At 31.0% G+C, this 21,262-nt stretch overlaps 1 protein-coding gene across 1 annotated transcript in view; it reads right to left on the bottom strand.

The window, feature by feature from the left end:
• Positions 1-862: 862 nt before the first annotated feature.
• Positions 863-21,262, bottom strand: part of LOC124369102 (methylcrotonoyl-CoA carboxylase beta chain, mitochondrial) — a 58,741-nt gene continuing 38,341 nt past the window's right edge. The window contains exons 7-11 of the mRNA XM_046826844.1: positions 20,294-20,360; positions 19,017-19,173; positions 14,088-14,202; positions 11,176-11,261; positions 863-1,078 (exon numbers count right to left, since the gene is read on the bottom strand). Of these exons, the coding sequence (XP_046682800.1) occupies positions 961-1,078; positions 11,176-11,261; positions 14,088-14,202; positions 19,017-19,173; positions 20,294-20,360 (543 nt within the window). The 3' untranslated portion in view covers positions 863-960. The remainder of the gene's footprint in view (positions 1,079-11,175; positions 11,262-14,087; positions 14,203-19,016; positions 19,174-20,293; positions 20,361-21,262) is intronic.

Genomic DNA, 21,262 nt, shown 5'->3' with positions numbered 1-21,262 from the left:
TATAGAGTAAATAAATACAAGAAAAGATACAAGCTTTCGATGTGACCGTGATATCAAAACATAACATCACTTTCTATGTTTTGTATGTAATCTGACGTCTGATTGGAACGTGTGTGAGGAGCAATCATTTATAGACCTACCAAGGCCTCGGACACGATACAAGCAAGGCGGGCGTTTAGAACGGTGACTTAAAGTTTAATGTTTGTATTGCACGACACTAGCTGCAACAGACATGAGCAGCATGGCAGTAATACACGACATATTTCAGATATTAAATTTTTCTCCTGCCGCTTAGCCCACAGCTCTTTCTGTCATTGCTGTGCATCATTTCGACCCAAACTCCCCCTTCTTAGGATTACTTGTAGTCGCAAACCCACTATATCTTTCTCCAAAAGGTGTCTCATCAGGTATGGTAACATTCAACTGACATTCTGGTGTACTTAAAAAAACCGGAGTGCATCTCTTATAAAACCGTCAAACGGATGATAATATTCACCCAACCGAACTCTAAGACTGTTTTAGGGTGAACTCTGTACATTTTAGCTCTGTGCAACAAACGTCTTTTCAAAATGCTATTTCCACTCAAAAACAAGAGTTGAACAACTTCATTCAAAGATGCATATCGGTGACTGATTAAAACTTAAACACAAAAACACTGATTGTGTCACGGCCACTACAGCTTTGCCACTTACAGCTACCGCTCGTATAGTGGTCAAGGCCCAAGACCACCCTGCACTTTATAACCCTTTATAACCACAATAATCAAACCTGTTTAATCACTAATAAATTTAATGTAATCAGTGTTTCAGCTACTTGCTTGCTAAGTAACCTATAAAAAGGAGTACAAAATAAAACAACTATATGATAAAATTATGAAAAATATATATTTTAAACAAAAAAAGTAAATAACATGTAACATTTACATTTTCGGAACAAAAATTATATTTTATTTTTATACATTTACATTCGAAATACCCCAAATTTTGTATCAGAAATCCCAACATTTAATGTGGCAGCAAGACTAAGAGCCAGGATTTGTCGAGTATCTTGAGGATCTATGATGCCATCATCCCACAGCCTGTAACATAATTCAAGGTTTTTAACTGATTAAGTAATTTCTGAAAACAACATTTGATAACTGTCTTTATATAGACAGATCAGCAATTGATGAATACAAATATGAACATGATCAAAATGTTACCAATATGATACAAAACTATTTACTGTTGTTGCAATGACTAAGAATGATGACTATGACTATTCAAGCTATGCAGGTATCAAACCAGTGATGGTGGAAACCAAATAGGGAAGACCTAGTAAATTATCACACACTGTAGTGTGATAAAGACCATAACCATATCCTTTAGCAATTGCAGACATCCTTGAACCTTAAACAATCATTGTAATTAAGCAAGTATTATGATCACACAATCTCATCTTTCAAATATCACTATACGAATCATGAAATTGTATTAAAGATGCAGTAGGAGAAATAGCATTTCTAAGAAGAATTAGGGTTTTAAAGGAATTTTTTGTCATCTGATTATAATGATAGTTTCTACCTAACTTCTTCGGTTGTGTCTCAGATCTGAGGTGCATACCAAGAAAACACTGTTGTCCAAAAGCATTATATATGAGGTATAAATTAAGAGGTCTGGTTTGATTACTCCACTGATTGTTGGCCCAACGACCCAAACATTAGTTTAGTTTTAAATAAGAGGGTCGTTGGCCAAACGATCAGTGGTGTAATCAGACCAATTTGTTTGATAAAGTAAAACATAACCTAAACGAGTTGTTGACCCAACGAACGTCATTTACAATTTAAATAGTAAATTTACAATCAAGGTTCGTTGGCCCAACGATCCAAAATTTACTTACAAATACTAATAGCTTATATGGTTCGTTGAGCTAACGACACCATTGCAGTAACAAGTAAAATTGTGAAATACAGGTTCAATTACACTACTGTTTGTTGGGCCAACGACCCAATCAAATAAAATATTGTATTTCAAATGAAACGGGTTGATTACTACACTGACCAATTAGTCCACTACGGTCCAGAAGTATTGATTGTTGATAATAATAAACATATACATGTACAAGTAAAAGAACTGGCCAATTCTCTTCAAAAAGCCATTGTATAATGTTCTGAAGCATTTAAATATTTTCGTGTATCTGGTACATTTCTTCAGATGGATACTACATTTACAGTAAATATTAAAGAAAACTGTATCAATCATTAAAACTTAATTGAGAATATGTTGCCAACTTTAAAATAGAAGCCTTTGAAGAAGTAATGTATATGGTTAATGGGATGTGAGAGAAGGCATTACATTATCTTATATCAGGAATTCTATAAGAGGTTAATCTAAAGACATAATGCAGCTGTTAGGCTCTTAGTTATAAGTAGAATAGTGTAATTTGTGGTACTATATTAGAAATACAATTTTATTAGAGATGTTGCAAAAAGAATTCAAGTTTCACATGCAACTGACCGCTACTAGAGCTTTAATCTCCCATAAGTCCAAAATTATTCTTTTGGTGGTGTCTTCCTCAGCTTCCTTCCAAGTTGATAAAATGCAAACTTGAATTGATGTCTCCATGACAAACCTTGTTACAATTATTAATAGTTGTAAGTAAAATGTTAAAAAATTTGAAGAAAAAGTTTTTTTTGGCGTCTTCGTAGTAACTTTTTACATTGTGATGGCTGATGAGAATAGTGACAACTGTCGGCCGTAACATGAAGTCGCAGTCAATGAGTTTATTTACATTATTTTATTCAGTTTTCATTGAGCCTGGTGGTTTTCTTAATTTACATCATAAAAGATAATAAAAGGATTAGTTCTTTGGTTGATACTGCCGGTTTCATATCCAACAACTGTCTTTGACAATGTACAACACATAAAAAATAATGTGTACACAATGAACATGTTGAAATATTTCGGCCTAACCATGGAAAGCTACCCTCAGTCACAATATTGTTCAGGTTTAGGATCTGTTGACTGAAGATAGTTCCCCACAGCAAAACTGATACATTTCAAGAATTTAATTGAATAAGCATCGTTTCGATGTGGTGTGAACTGCGCAGCATAGATGTTATCAAATCATATAGCTCGTGTTTTAGTATTTTAGGTTATTATAATTATATTAACAACTACTGAGAAGTGTTCTATGAAATTTTTAACACCTTCAAGTTTGTGTACATTATTTACATTTACTCTATATCACTGTCCAGTATGACGTAGATAGTGAAGCATTAGACCAGTACAGACGGAGATTCAATCGTATCCATTAGGCAAACTAGGTGGCCACCGAGAACAGTAGCTTTTGGGGGCGGTAAAAAGAAGAAAAATGACAAGAATGTGTATAAATTACTGTACAGCAACCGAGCCAAAAAAATGTAGCTTGATTATGCGAGTATCCCGTACATCCCGTAAGAGGCCACGCTAGTAGCTGCCGCCCGCTCATCTGAGGATCCGTTTTTAACATGGAGCTAAAATTGAATGGGAAATAGGCACTTGTCTTAAAACCATAAATCTTTCATTCCAAAAACAGACTTTGTAGTGGAGTGCCTGGGGGTTTTGACCTCGGATTGCAATTAAAGTGAATTAATTTATATGGTCGATGTAGCATTTTGTTTTTCTGACTATAAAAATTGCAATGTTTACCAAATATTTTTTTGTGATCTAAATTTTTCATTTTTAAACAAATTACTATAAAAAATTCGTCTTTGAGCATATAGTTTTGCTTTCTAAAAACATAATACACTTTGATTTACCGGTATTTATCAGTAATTTATTGCTAATTAGCCATTGAGATATTTTTTCTAGACCACTGTTTATTTTATATTGCAGTGATTGCCTATTATAGGCAGAGCATACAAGTGCTGTGTCATCCGCATAGGCAAACACAGATGAGTGAAGGTCATTATTCAAAAGATCATTAATGTAAAACAGAAAAATAATTGGTTCTAATACCCCACCTTGAGCTGTTCCGTACCGTAGCTCCAACACATCACTTGCCTTACGCATTATATATCATATAAAACATAATGATTAAGCTATATATTGCAAAAATGAAGGAAAAGTTTATTGTTTTTAGGTAAACTGAGAACACATAACTCTGTAGCACAGTTGACAGTGTTGAAAAAAAGCAAATATATAATATGCAATTAGTGAAGCCAAGCTTAAGTACAATGCAAATACAATTGAAAAAAGTAATAATAAATGCAAGGGCCGCATGGAAAATAATAAATAATAATAGTAATAGCTCCAGGACATCACAAAATTAAATTACCACCAGATACTTTATAATGATTATTTTATCAATTGTGTTAAGGAAGTTAAACAAAGCATAAGTAAACCAAGCATAAGTGTTAATGAAATTAGTAAATAAGGTTAATATTGATCATAGACATTTTGAATGGAAAATTAATTTCAGCGGATGATGTTATACATGCAACAAAAAAGGCTTCTTAACAATACAGATAGTAAAGATATATACAACATCTCTAATAATTTATTAAAAAAATATAATACACACTATTGCTGAACCTCTGTCATTTAGTTTCAACCAGTGTTTAATGGAAGGTGTCTTTCCAAACAAATTAAAAATATCAAAAATATGTCCGATTTTTAAAAAAGGGGAGCGGGATGAACCCGAGAGTTATCGTCCAGTATCATTAATCCCTATATTAGCCAAGCTGTTTGAAACTGATAGTATATGATCAGGTTAGCTTCTTCTTTGAATATAATAACTACCTACAATTTTCTCAGTTTGGATTTAGAAAGGGAAGATCGACAATTGATGCTGTGGACAGGCTGGTAAGAGAAATTCTTTTGACATTTGAAAATAAAGCCTTTGCTCAGGTTACTTTTTGTGACTTGAGTAAGGCTTTTGATTGTGTAAATCATGATGACCTTTTATTGAAGTTGAAATATTATGGTATTTCTGGTACACCTCTAAAATTTTTTGAATCTTATCTTAAGAACCGTTTGCAGTCAGTTTCAGTTAATGGTGAAACATCCAAGGATGTTTTTGTTGAATGGGGAGTAACCTCAAGGATCTGTGTTGGGACCACTCTTATTTTTAATTAGCATTAATGATTTGCCAAACTCATTAAACACAAAATCATTTTTATATGCTGATGATACTACATTTCCTAAATACTGCCAATAATGTGAATGAACTTAATTTACTATCTCAAGCCACTATAACAGATGCTGCTTCTTGGTTCAGAACAAATGGATTTTTGCTCAATGAAAATAAAACTCAAAAGATGTTATTTACGTTAAGAACTATGGACAGCAATAATATTGACAAGGATAGGGTTTCCAGGACTAAATTTTTAGGAATCTACATTGATAATAAGTTAAGTTGGCAGGCTCATATAGATTATATATCCTCAAAATTATCAAGAGTTATATATCTTTTAAAACAATTATAACAAGTTGTGTACCAAGTCACTATCTGAAAACAGCTTATTATGCTTATTTTCAATCAGTTTTCGATATGATCTTGGCTGAGGCTAGGTGCCCTCCTCCCCCTGCTACATTGACGGTGGCTCATCAGAGCACCACATCAGCCCGCAACAGCATCGACCAACCTACCAGCCTCTCTAGTCTTCCGTTGCCTCATGTTGTCACCCCCACACCCTCAGCAGACCGTCAGGACTGCAGTTTTAAAAATGTTTTTGTTGATAGGTGACTCACATTTGAGACACTCTAGTAGTAAGTGCGTTTTTAAAGGGGCCTATCTTGAGTGCTGTCCTGGGGGGAAAATAGTAGATATTAAGAATAGATTGTTAAATTATGTAGGTTTAAGTTTATCTGTAATTTTTATATTCATGTTGGTGCCAACAACTTGAGGAAAGGTGCCAATAATCCAAAAACATCTTGAAGTGACCTCTTATATTGCTCTTAACATGGCAATTCAGTATTGCCATAGGAACGACCTCGTTGTAAATGAGACAAAAACTAAGCAACTTATTTTAGGCAAGCACAGAGAGGCTGTAGGCAAGTTACCTGACCTTGAAGAAGTTACTGTTGCCAAATACTTGGGAGTAAGTAACAATTGATGAAAGCCTCTCCTGGACCCCCCACATCGATCTCCTGTGCAACAAGCTAAGTGTAAGCCTGTTTGTAATTCGCAGGATTAAGAACATCTGTGACGTGGATACAGCCAAGATCGCCTATTACAGCCTGTTCGAGACCCATTTACGCTATGGTATTGAAGTATGGGGAGCAACTACAAGGGGTAATCTAGAACGAGTGCTCTTGCTCCAAAAACGTGCTATAAAGAATACTTGGAGATCTCCAGTCAAGAGAAACTTGCAGAAGCAAATACAAAGACCTAAAAATCCTGACTGTAGTAAATCTGTATATCTTGGAAGTTGTAACATACTCACATCTAAAATCATTAAGCCCCATATAGAACCGCAGCTCAGATTCATGACTACAGCACAAGACAGTCAGCCAATTACAGCCTTCCTACACACCATCGCACAATGACTGAGAAGAAACCCAGCTATGCGGGTGCCAGAATGTGGAATGTCCTTCCTCCAGAGCTGAAGACTGCAAGCATTCAACAGTTTCGTCACTTGCTGAAGAACTGGCTTCTTGACCACCCATTTTACTCCATGACTGAGTTTTAACGGATGGCGACAATCACAGGAATTTTGATCCTCTAGAAGAAACATTTTTCACCATTCTATTTACTATTGTTATTGATAGTATAATTTGTTTTTTATTAATTTATGACGCAAATTCTGTACTTAAAGTTCATGAATAAAGCATGCTGACTTCTGACTTCTTGACTTCTATGGTTTAATTTTTATTTGGCAACTGTTCTAGGATCGATGAAATTTTAATTCTTCAAAAAAAAAGCAATTAGAGTAATAACAAAATCAGATACAAAAGCTCACTGTAGACCTTTGTTCACTAAATTAGAAGTGCAAACAATCATAAACTTATTATATAATATTTGATTTTGATTACATTCATTTTGGAAGAATCATGACTTGTTAAAATTTATACAAATGAAATTCATGACCACAATACTCGTAACAAGAATAAGGCAGTAATTGAGTATCACAGACTAAGCAAATCTTTATCTAGTCATATTGTATTGTCTATTAAAGTGTACAACAAGGTTATTCACCTTAGAAAATGAAAATTCAGTGAAGATATTTAAACACAAATTTTATAAGTGGTTACTCAACAATCCCTTTTATTCTTTAAATGAATTTTTTTTACTGTCTGTGATCAATTTTTAAACTAAGAATTTATTTTTATACTGTGCAACTGTACTTAATTATTTATTAACGTTTTATAATAAGTGTTTGGTCTAATTTTATTAATAAATAAATTTATGTTTTGTTTATGTTATGTATAATTTATATTGTTTCTATTGTTATTTTGATCTCTAGTTTTCATAGAGATTAAGTTGTTAAGATTTTATTAAGTAATACATTTTTAAACTGTTTTTTATTTATTGACTTATTTGTTGTAACTTTAAATATCCTTATATTATTAATTTAAGTAGGTTAGTGACGTGGCATTACTGCTCAATATAAATAACTTTGTCAATGCTTTTGTAAGCCTGAATGACAATAAAACATATTCTTATTCTTATTCTTATTCTTATTCTCTGAGAAAAATATTTTGACATCTGAACAGCTATATAAGTATTCTATGGTTATGTACATTCAGAAATATTTACAAAACTTTGAGTTTAAACAATAAAATAGATTTACTAGATCAGGTAAGTTTATGTTAATATCAATTCCGTTTTTAGTCAAAGAAGTTAGCATGCATCAATTTTATAACATGGGGCCGGCCAATTATAACAAGTTTATAATATTTTGTGGGAATGATATTATTTTTGAAAAAAAAAAAAAACATAAAGTAAAAATGAAACTGTTAGAATTTGTTCATATGTTATGTTTATTTATACACACAAATTATTATCATATTATATAGTATTAGTAAAATTAGTATTAGTTATATTAGTAAAACTGTGTGCCGTATTACAATGAATAAAGGATTTTTGAACTTGAACTTGAAAAAACACACACACAAACACAATGCAAACGTTGTTAGTCCTATTTAAACTATTGTAAAAATTATATATATAATTATTATTAGTATTTTAATCATTCCTAATGTTTAGTTACATATGAAACAGCTTATACTTTATATCAACCTTGTTGTATAAGTATTAAACAGGTAATGATAAAAAATGTCATCTTATAATAGCATTTGTGGGTACTAATATTGATATATGATATACACTGCTACTAATATGTTTATCTTTCATTTTTATTATTTATTTAATATTTACCGTGTAACTTTATCAGTTATGAAATATTTTCTACATACATTAGTATCTAGAGAACAACACTAAAACAACATATTAACTGGAATGCTAAGCAAATAAAACATTGTCTTGCTCGAGGGCTTTGAAGGAGACGGAGAATGAAGTAGTGGACTAATCGACCCTCTGACCGCTTAAATGGGCTTATGCAGCGGCGTATGTCGTTGGGCCAATGCCTAGTGGTGTAATCGGCCCTTTTTTAAACGTCGTAGGATTCATTTAATTTAGGTTCGTTGGCCCAACGAACCCCCTTCAATTATTCTTGCTTAATATTAATTCATGGTCAAATTACACCACTGATCGTAAGCCCAACGAACCTATACCAGTACATAAAAACTGTAAGGTCTGTTGGGCTAATGACTCTGTACAGATAACATTTCGTCCAGGAAGGTCGTTGGGCCAACAATCAGTGGAGTAATCGAACCGTCCCCAAATTAAGTAATGAAACTGTAGGTAAACTATTTATTTAATTTACGTGTTTTGCAACAGATAGTACTTAATTATAGTAAAGCAGTTAAAAAATAGTATTAAGTAACTATGAGCATTCACATGCGGATAGTTTAACAAAATGTAAATTGATATGAACAACACAAATATATTGTAAAAATGCACTGATACATCATTAATTAGAAATAAGTCATAAACAATTCTGCAATGATACCTAATTGAATGTATTAAATTTAGGACTCTATGTCTTATATTATATTACTAAAAACTACAGAATACAACTCTCATATAATACTAATGGCTATATATTACAATTACTAACCATAATAATAACAAAGCAGAAATCAATTACAATTTATATACATATGGACATTTTAAAAATGTAAAAATCAGCCACTTAAAATATTAGACTTAACTAAATAAACTGTATTTATATCATTTAGGAAGGAGCCTAGGTCAATGACCTCATCTTCTTTGATTCCAGTAATAAGATAACACAAATATTGCACCATCCCTGTATACTGACTACGATCAGCTGGAAAAATTGACCCCTAAAAGTGAACCAACTAAAAAAAAGGTCTCATTCTCAAGAAAAAAGATACATTGTCTAGTAATAAGACGAATTTGCTGAAAACACCTGTTCTTCAGAATGGAATCTAAAACAGCTGATGTAAACAATTGTAAGATATTGGCATGTACAAACTTAATTTTGGACTAAAACTTGATCATAAATTTTAGAAGAACTAAGGTTTTATACAACAGTTTCAATGTCACAATTCAGTTGTACTTGTGGTCCTCCTTGATTACAAACAAAACATTACGGGATGCAACCTTAATAAGTTTCACATGTGGGCCAAAACTTACGTTTGAGTCAAAATGCATACCTAAACCCTTTATTTCACCACTCACTCTTACCAAATATGTACCATTTAAAGGACATATTGACTATTGGGCTGTTACTCTGTACAAGTTAGAACAGAAAATTTTAACACGTTGAAAGAAAGTTAATGTTGACACATCCAGTTGTTTACAGCGTCCAAATCACGTTGAAGACATGCAGCATCCAAGCTTTCTTGAATGGCTCTTAATAATTTCATATCATTAGCACATAAAAGAATATGTGAATCTGAAAAAACTGACACAACATCATATACAACCAAATTGAAAATAATGGGCGATAAATTCAAACTTTGCGGAACTCCAGATACAGCATTATATTATTCAAATTAACAACCTGAGGCTAAAATAAATTGTTGATGATTCTAAAAATATGACTTATAAGTGCAGTAAGTTAAAAGACAGACCCATCATATTCAATTTTCATAGTATAATTCAGTGATAAATTTTGTCAAATGCCTCAACAAAATCTATATAAATAACATCTGCCTATTCACCCTTGTCCATATCCATACTAAAAACCTACTTTATTCTTGTGGTTGGTGAGCAAAAATGTCATAACTAATTAATAAACATGTATGGATCGGAACAGCTTAACAATACAACATTTTGACTCAGTTGCCCGATAACAAATCAAGCAGACTGGACATGCCCCTATTTTGCTTAGAAATTACTTGGGAGAGAATTTTGTAATTTACAAGAAATTACAAACTGATAACTACAAAATATTAAATCTATGACTAAATAAATGGATGCCCTACTGTTAATATGTTCCACATATGAATATAAATATTACACATACTAGAATGCTATTTCATTTTAAAAACTGTTTGGATTTTAGAAAGTGAGTTCTGTTTAGAGAAAATAATTCTATTTGAAGTTTTCTCATTGTTTTAAAATATGTATAAAATTGTATTACTGTTATTAATGTAACAAAACATAATAATAAACTGTTGATGGTTTAGAGCCTTGTTTTTCTTCCTCATAATTTAACGTTAATTGGAAGGGATCTTAAACTTTAAAACGTTCTACTATAAAATTTATAACACTACAGATAGAATTCTCTGGCTCCTATGTCTCAAAATACATTTTTTGTGGCCACTAGACCAGGAATGTCATTGATAAGAGTAATAGGGTAGTAGGAAACAATATGTACATTACATAAAGCCTTTTATGACACTCACATAACTTGGAGTACTTATCATTATGTCTGAAGAAATAAATATATATGAAGATCCATCTCTTATTTACATAGAGGAATACAAACTCTAATAATTCTCATTTTTTATAGTGCACTCATGTTTTGTTTGAAATATTTTGTTTTGTATTTCAAATAACCCAACACAGTAACAGTTAAACATAGTGGACTACGAATACAAATAGCAGAAAATAAAATAATCATAGCTACTACATTTAATAATATTATGCAGAGACAAATAAACACTTCAAGTTACAGACCTTGCTGTTGAATAATAAGGGCTGCCTTCTTTTTCAAATTTCTTCACAATAGGCTCTTTGATGGCTATTTCTTCTTTTTCAGTCCACTGAAACCAATTAATTTATTATGTACAGACATATTGATAGGAATCAGCAAGAATCACCTGAATAGAGCATTATATAACTTAACAAAATGAAAATTAATATTTCATCATATAATAAAATCAAATAAAACCTTTAAATACAATTTTAAATTATTCTATATTGTGGGTTATTTATTACAGGTTAATGTTTTGTATAATAATTTATTCATTATAAACTGAAAGTGTAGTTCTGAGTGTGTTATTACTTATTTTCTTTTCTAAATTTGTGGTTATATTGACTGTCTTAATTATTAAGAACAATAAATAAATAATTTGCTAAACATTTCAACATTAATATTTAAGGGTCAAATATCACAACTGAAATCACAAGAAAGCAAAAAGAGACAAATGAACATTTAAAATTTAATAATGTAATAACAAATATAATAGTAATAGTATATATATATATATATATATATATATATATATATATATATATATATATATACAGGCTTCCCACTCAATGTAAATAATAATCAAATTAATAGCTTTAATTTAACGGATTTCACATAACGGTAACCCAAGAACTGGCAATGATGTCACTGTACTGGCGGCTATTTCAACAGCCACACAGATGTTTTTTTTTTTTATAATGTATTCCATTTCATAACTGTCAGTCGAAATGTAAACTATTATATGTCAATTTATTTATATATATATATATATATATATATATATATATATATATATATATATATTTGGAGAACATTATAATAACAATAACTTTTTGTTAGTTTCCAAGTAAATAACGTTTTTAATAAAATGTTTTTAAAGTGATTTTTTTACAATTATTTTTGTAAACATTTCGTTGTTTAACTGCGTAACAATAAGTTAAAACTATAAATGTATAACTTATTCTAAATTTTGTGACAATTAAAACATATTAGTTAAAAAAACTATTACCTCAAAACTTATTTGTTATATGGCTTTGTATGTAAAAGCATGCGCATTTACTGTCTTTTTGAAAATAGGTTTATTTCTAAAGAAATAATATCTTTCATGAGTAAACATAATCTTATGATTGCATTTATAGTTATATAAGTATGGTAGTTAAAACAAAAATAAAATATAATACTAAATTTAAATCCTGCCTTATTTACATATGTAAAATATAAACAAAGTTTCATCTTTTACTAAGTCACTGAATTCCACCCTGTGTTTGCGGTCTCCATGTGAAATTGGTCTGGCATAGTGTTCCGGCAGGTGGTAAGATGAACTCTACAATTACATCCAGGGCCAAAAAAATTGGTTTTCTTTTTTGAGATTTTACTCACATACAACACACAAGAGTCAGTTCGAGTTTGGGAGTTTCGTGAGTTAATGAGGCCAAGGCCAAGGCCAAGGATATCACCAGGTGGAAGAACAACTTCTCTGTCTGAGTGACACAACTGTGAGAGAACACTTAATTGGATATCACGTCTGCTACATGGTCTGTCAGGTTTATCAGAATAAACTTTGTCTTCCCTAGAAATAGGAAAATCACATGATCGGTCTCTAAAGCTTTCTCTAATAATAAACAAGTAAAACTATAATATAAGAAAGCTAAACCACAGCAATAACAACAAAAAAACACTATAAAATACATTTTTTCACAAATACTATTGAATTTGTAACTAGAAACAAAAAACCTGGCACGTATTTACAGTTTTACAACAACAACATGGATGGCACATATTGTGTTCATGTCTGCTGTCCATTGAGAATGATGTCCAATAATCGAAATAAGAACAATGAATTGTTACTATAGTTATGCTCTGTCAGAATATATAAAATAAAAATCATTGATAATACATAAATTTAAATAACTGTACATGTCTACTTTGGCGACGAATATTCGTCGTTGCTAATTCATATGGACCTTTGGCGACAAAGTTTACAAAAAAACAGGCTAACACTACACTAGCTTAAAGTCGGCCGTGCGTTGGCCATCATACGGTGAAAGAATTGCAGCGCAGTTTTCAACCTGCAAGTCCACACATGTCCGCACCGTCACCGATATGTGAAGTTTGAATTTTGACAAGCACAGTGCGGTCTAAGAACGTCATCTATCATGAATATAGAGACATTTATTGAAGAAGTGAGGAAGAGGTTTTTACAGCAAACTAGTAATGATTTCTTACTGCGCTAAAATTATTACAAAACACAAGGTAGCATTTTAAATTTTTTTACTAATGAAAAAATTATAAAACATATTGTATACTTAGTGATTTTAGAGCAACTAAATTAAAATAATATAAAAATACAATTTTTTTAAAAAATAACAAGAACTTAATTATTTTGCGCAAATCTATATTTATTTAGGATGTATTGAAATACTTGTCAAATTTTTTTTCCTGTATTTTGTAGGGCTTCGATTTAACCTGTTTCTATGACCTTTCATATTTATTTTATTCTTCTAACTAAAGTACAGTTTTAAGATTTAAATATTTTATTTGCAGTTATAAGGTTTGAAAATATGAAAAAACATTATACTGTAGTATGTTTTACAAATATTTACTGTTTTACCAGTTATTATAAAAAGACTTACAAAAGACTAAGTCTTCAAATTTTAACATGCTGAATGTTTTTTTAAGTATCTGTCACTGTAACACCCTGTGAATTAGCACAACTAAGAGCCTAATAGACATCATAAAGTACGAAAACTATGTACCTATAAGAGGCATCTGTGAAAAGAAAACACTGATTCTGTCAAATAAGGTACTCCACATTCTTTGAAAGTTTTCTGATTGTATTAATAAAGGAATTTGTATTGTAGTCTAGGTGTTAAAAATGCAATTAATGAAAATTCACCTTTTCTTTATTACGCAACTTCTGGTCCCTGGTTATCTGAGCTAGGACTCCTGCTGCCTGTTCACCACCCATCACTGAGATCCTTGCATTGGGCCACATGTACAGAAACCTAGGGCTAAAGCAACAAAATAAGTTTTAATTCAAGTACTTTGTGTTATAATTAACCTATTTATTAGAGTTCCAAATTATTTTCTTCTTTGGCCGGAACAAAATTATGAATAGCTGTTTCTTCTCAATATACTACTATAAACACTCTGATCTAGTTACTTGTTATCTATTTCTTATAAAATAACACAATAATGTCAGCCTTGAACAAAAATGAATACTGTTTAACTGTCACAACCTCTCTTCTATATCACATAACCTATCCCCCTCTGTAAATTAATGAATATAGTTTCGGCTCTCTAACATAGATCACGGGTTCAAAAATGATTAGATTCGGTATGTAGTGTACTTTGAAACCGGCACAACTATAAACTGAGGCTTAAAAGGGAGAAAAAGACTTCTTGCTTATTTGTAATATTATTATGTAGGTAAATTAAAACCATTTCCAGTATAGAATCTTAACCTAAGAATCATATTTAATTTATGTTATCTATGTTATTTATGTTATGTTATGTTGACCTTATAAGCATAGTTTATTAGTCTGGTTCTACCCACAAATACATTCAGGTTATTTGTATTATATTATTGCTCCTCTTTAATTGTACTAGAAGCATGTCCGAAAAATAGATAATTTTTTAAATAAAAACAAAAATGTGTAATGTTCATTTTTTTATATTGCCGGTCACAGAAAGTGAAGTAATTGATACCATCATACACCTAAAAAACAAAAGATCTTCTGGACTTGACTCTTTTACTATTACCCTGATTAAGAAGATTTCTGTTATAATATTGCTCCAATTCTGACTCATAAGTTTTAATTCTGGTATTTTTCCAGAAAAATTGAAATTAAGTACGGTTGTTCCAATATATAAAAACAAAAGTTCTATAAAACTAGACAGTCTCAGACCTATAAGTTTATTATCTGTGTTTTCTAAAATTTTTGAAAAACTAATGAAAAAAAGGCTTACTAATTATCTTGAAAATATGAACTTTTTTAACAAGAGCCAATACGGTTTTAGGACAAATAAATCCACTGAAGAAGCCATTACTAATATAGCAGATCGTATTTACAGCTGTGTTAATGAAAATCAGAAAACAACAGTCTTATTTATTGATTTTAGAAAGGCATTTGATTTAATTAACCATGGTATATTATTACAAAAACTAGAAGAAGTAGGAGGTAGAGGTGTGGCGTTAAACTGGTTTGAAAGTTTCCTGGTGAACAGAATACAGCTAGTACGTATTAAAGACTGTCTAAGCTCCCCTCTGACCATGAAGTTGGGAATACCGCGAGGATCAGTTTTATCAGCAACCCTATTTTTGGTCTTTATAAATTATTTATTAGAAAGTAAATATTTCGGTAAAGTAAGTGCTTTTTGTAGATGATGTTGCGTTGTCATATTCTCAAGTGGAGGTTGCAGTATTATACGATCGGATAAGTTGTGACCTAAATCTCTTAAAAAATTGGTGCTTTGAAAATGACATGCAGGTTAACGTTAAAAACCAAATACATCAATTTAGGATTTAGAGATTTTTATTTCCCATTAAAATTAAAATACCACAGAATAAATTATATCCCAGATCTGTGTAGCTGTCAATGTGTAGAGAAAGTAAACATTTTTAAATACCTCGGCGTTACCATGGATAGTAAATTAACTTGGGAAAATCATATCACGGAGTTGCATAGCAAATTAAGATCTACGATTAGAACTTTTTATTTTCTCAGAAATTTTTGTGATACAATCTTGATGTGAACATTATACTTTGCCCTAATACAATCAATCAAAGGTTGCAGTATGCTGTACATAGCTGGGGAGGTACATACAAGTATTTAATCAATAAATTAAAAACAACACGGAACTACTTGATTCGTGTAATATTGAACAAAAGTAGAAGAGAAAGTGCTTTTCCCCTGTATGTTCAGTTAAAAATCTTGCCGGTAGAAAATTTGTATGTATATAAAGTATTGAGAATTTTTTTATTTGTGCAGTGGAAATGTTGGAAACAATTATTTGTTGCACAGGACTAGAAGTATAGATAACAGAATTTTCAAAATACAGAAAGTAAACAGAGAATCTTTTAGGAAATCTATTCAGTATATAGGACTGAAGCTTTCTAATCAGATTCCAAGCTAAATAAAATCATGTAATATCTTGAATTGTTTTTCTAAAATGCTGAAAGCTTGGCTTTAGGCAAATCATAATATTGGTGATTTAACAAATCTTTTGAGCTGAATATTCAAATAGTGCAGTGAATTCTGAATTTATTTTATTTTACCATTATTATTACCTTTTTGTTATTTTTCCTTGTAATTAGTATTAGCCAAACTTATAATTAATATATCAGATTTATTGTGAATATAGGTTAGTGAATGCAACTCTATTGCATTGTATATTTATGTATATTGTATGTATGTACTGTTTTTTATTATATGCCTCTGGACGTTTTAGTCAGACGCAGACGTCATGGAGAGCAGCTTGTTGGCTGGAATATTGTTTTTATTAGGAAAGGACTCATTTTATTTTTTTTTTGTAAATTGTTTGTTTTCGTTACGCTAACCAGCTACTGGTTTTTGGTCAGTGTATTTCCAAAGAATGTAAAGTGTTTTGTATTTGTTTGTAAATGGTGGAAAATAAAGTATTATTATTATTAATATACAAAGCTTATGCCAGAAAATGTAACAAGCTAACAAGAATTGTTGTCAAGAAGTAAACAACAGTAATTCTTCATTCTATGATGTCCTTTTTTCAGTGTAATATGGTATAGTGTTTATATGCCGTTTCCCCACAATACATATGAATTTTAACTCTTTTAATACCAGACATTTTTTCAGTGACCATGCGAAAAATGCCAGCCTGTTTTCAAAAAGTACATGCGAAGAATGCCAGGCCCTTTTTCCATAATTTAGCAACTATTTAAAAAAAAATGTATAACTTTTTTATTTATTGAAGGAAATTGTCCATTGATGTGTTGTTTTTATGTAATAATGTGGAGTGTTTATAGAAAATGAGTATACAATTTTTTTACAAATTTATATAATTTATATTTGTAAAAATCAAAAAATAAACAAAAACAAAAACTAAAAAAATGAGTTTGAACATATAAAAGTACCTTTATTATTAGCCTTAACTAAAAAGTAGTTACTGGCAATTGTACTATATTTTATTGTTAACACACACACCAAATTTGAAGAACTTAATTTGAAAAATAGAGAAGTTACAGCATTTTATCGAAAACCTTGTAAAGTCCACATTTTACAGTAAAATTCAATAAGACATATTTTTGTCAGTTTAATTCAAAATCACTTTATATACACCTGTTGTTTAGCCCAACGTATAAAATTGTTTGTTGAAATAATATAGAAAGTAGGTTACATAAAATTAAAATTAGTTATTTACAATATAGGGTACATCATTAAAATTTTTTTTTAACTTGTGTTTGTCGAAGCACGAAGTATGAATCCCCCTCTTTTACTCATGGTCAAATCTATTTACAATAATCAAAAAACTAATAATAAAATAAGCAAACTGAAATAAACAAAAGAAAAGCATGAATAATTCCCATTAAAACATAACCTAGCAACAACGTATTACCAAAGCAACCAAAAACGCTTTTTGAATGATTGGACGTAAATGAGGTTGAAAACAGCTGATATACGTCATCACATGTTGAGCATAGAGTAAAAAAGATTTTATTGTATCAATATAGTAGTAGTGTCTAGATACAGTATGCAAAGTTTAGTGGCATTTGGTCAATAATTAAAACTACAATATAACAAAATTTATATTGTTATAAAATGCCCCCAGCGTACGTCAGCATTTTTCGTAAAACCTAGTGACGTGCGCTCGCGCCGCACGTCGGCATTAAAAGGGTTAATTGTTTACATATTATTTTCGTATTTTTTGTATCTTTGTAAAACCCAGATTTTTTATCTCAATTTGGCCCCGGTCCAGGCTAGTCTGACTTAACAAGGTTCTGTTATACCACAATTACACCAATTAGATCATCTTATCATGAAACTTGACTACATACTTGCACTGTTAGACAATGCACTTTAGTAGCATGCTGTCAACTTTTCCTAACCTTATCCATCATATATTTAATGTTTCTGGTTGGTATAACTGCGTAAAATATTACTTTATATTTTATTGCAATCCGTTGATGTTTGTTGTTGTTTTGACGATTACGAGGTTGACACTGACAGCTGTAGTCTGTATAGTGTAAGCTGGAATATTTCCATAGAAATTACAGCTAAATATAAACTAGGTCATCTAGGTCATTGCGAATAATTAAAACATTTTTTCAAGGTAAATATTATACTTATATATTTCACATAGGCCTATATAGTATATATGTACAAATGTATAAATACTGGGTGATTCCGATAAAAGTGCACATTGTAAATTTTCTAAGAAAATGAAACATTTGCATGTGTATTGGACAAAAAATGTTTGTATTCACATCCTTTATAAACCCCGAAGAAATGTGCACTTTTATCGGAATCGCCCTGTATGTACATGTGTATGTGATATTATACAAATTATTCTTTTTATACTAAATTTAAAACACAAAATATAATTTGGTGAAGTTGTATAACTATATCTTACATATAGAATTCAAGCTATTATAATTTGTTTGTAAAATTAGCCAATAGAAAAATGGGAATTTCTGGGTGCTATAACACAATTAAAAATTAGTGTGTCAGTGCTTATAACCTTGGGTAGAGTAGAGCTTTAAATAAGATTGATATGGTTACAATTATAACTTATGTTATATTAGTGACAAAGTAAGTTGATTAATTGTTACAAGAATGAAGTGACTTACTTGTAAGCTCTGCCACACATGCCATAGTTGCCTGCACCATAGGAGCCACCCACAATTAAAGTCAGTTTAGGAACTTGAGCACACGACACAGCAGTTACCATCTTGGCACCATGCTTGGCAATACCGCCCGCCTCTGCATCTCTCCCAACCATGAAACCTGCCATCAAATTAATACAAATTTTGAAATACCACAGAAAAGAAACATACTGGCTGTAGACATTTCTGAATTATGTTTGAGTTTACCATATATCACATTAAATACAGACTAGTCTATTCTGTAATCCCAGTCAGCTTTGAAAATGCCAATTAATTAAGTTCAATCATAGTACCTGAGGAAAATGTTCTGGCCTAACTATAATGTTGTAGTAGCTGAAATTTATATTGTAAGAATAGAAATGCTGATTACTTATTAAATAGTAAACTACTACAAACACTCTTAACAAAACCTACTTGAGTGTTTTAACTAATTTGTACTTGTAACAATATTGCTGGATATTCATCCTCTAAATAGACCAAGTTAAAAGAGACCACTGCCCCACACCGCTGCTTCCCTGTATGGTCCTACTGGATTGCATTGCTATGTGCTCCCTCATACCCCTTCACCGTCACTTCATCTCGATCAAACTATTCCTTACTCATCTCATCTAATTACTGCTGTGTATCTATTTGGTGCCACAAAAATGTGTTGCCAGCTAAGGCTGTGGCTTTGCTATAATGAATAACTAAAAAGAATAAGTGTTAATATGTAGCTAAAACATTTATTTTATTTTAGTTGTAGCAATATATATATACCTCTTGGTGAGGAGTTTCATGAGAATGGTATTTAATACTACCGCTCATAATTATATGTTAAGTAATTTTGTTCTAATACACAATAATTCACATAATTATATTTTACAGTGAATTTTCTTCTACTCTGTTTTATTGTTTCTAATGGGGATCCATGACTCCCCTGTCCACCTCACACACCACATCATTTGTGCTATAAATAAAGCACAAATAAATCAATGTTGGAACAATGTGTGTGTACCATGTGGACTAAAAATACCTACCTATTTTTAGTTCCAAAGGTCAGTTCCAATGTGAGTTCAAGCCAGTGGTAGAGCACAGGAACAAAAATGGATATAGCTTTGAGGTAAAACAAACTTCATGAACAGCCGTATGACAATGTATGGACTAAATTATAGTAAACAGAAGAAATGCTACAAGAAACACCAATATGTTATTTAAATCTTATGAAAATGTCTAATTGTAAGTTTTGGAAATAAGGTACTTGCCTGTAATGTTCTGTAAAAACAACAATGGAACTTTTCTTTGACAACAGAGTTCAATGAAATGTGTACCCTGGAAATGAATACATTATTTAATTATTCATTACCTAAGTAACGATATTGTCACTTATACCACTAAAAACAATAAAAAAAGAGTAATATATTAGGCTACACTCAGTGTTCAGATTGTTGATTTTAGATGTAACATTATCTGCTTTGGTAAATCAAACCGGTTACACATTCAATAACTGCTGAGATTTAGGAGAAAAGAAGACTTGTGAATCTAAATTCACCGCCAATAAAGCCTTGTTTTTATTTAGTTCATGAGTCTATCAGAAATCAGATGCAGCAATGAGGGGTTTATCACCAATTGGGAAAATTATTTTCCATATGAAAAGACCATGAATGTAAAGAAATCATACTGAAATAATGTCTTATGATGCTCCATGTTTTTCATTCAGAGTATTTAAAAATGAAAAATGTATACAGTATACTGAAATTTATTATTTACAACATAAATCATTTTCTCCTACACAATATGAATTTGAAAAAGTAAAAACTAACAACAAAACCTAAAAGTAAAACACAATAGAAAGCTCTAATTCAGAGCTCAAAAGTTGTTATTACAATACATACATCCATTTGTGGTATTGGTGGAATCAACTGCCCAAATGGTTGGTCTAGCATTAGTGTAACTCTTCTGGTATTTTGTCTGTAAATTATTTTTAAAACTGCACAGTTCCGGTGTATTTATTCAGTTTGAACTACACTTAATTTTAAATGATATAACTTTAATTACAAAATACTGTTAGCCTGAAGAGAAATATAAGTTTATTTTGGCCAATAGAGTGAAATTGAAAGCTTAGATTAGGACACCAGTATTGGAGTGATCGTCAGTAGTCCTCTCAATGTCAATCACCAATGTTATATTCAACTCACTACTCCATTGCACATCATGCTTGTGCAAGTAATTAC

The sequence above is a fragment of the Homalodisca vitripennis genome, chromosome X (assembly GCF_021130785.1).
Source record: "Homalodisca vitripennis isolate AUS2020 chromosome X, UT_GWSS_2.1, whole genome shotgun sequence".
NCBI lineage: Eukaryota > Metazoa > Arthropoda > Insecta > Hemiptera > Cicadellidae > Homalodisca > Homalodisca vitripennis.
Note: the sequence above shows the minus strand (reverse complement) of the source record. Positions and strands in the feature narration are given on the sequence as shown.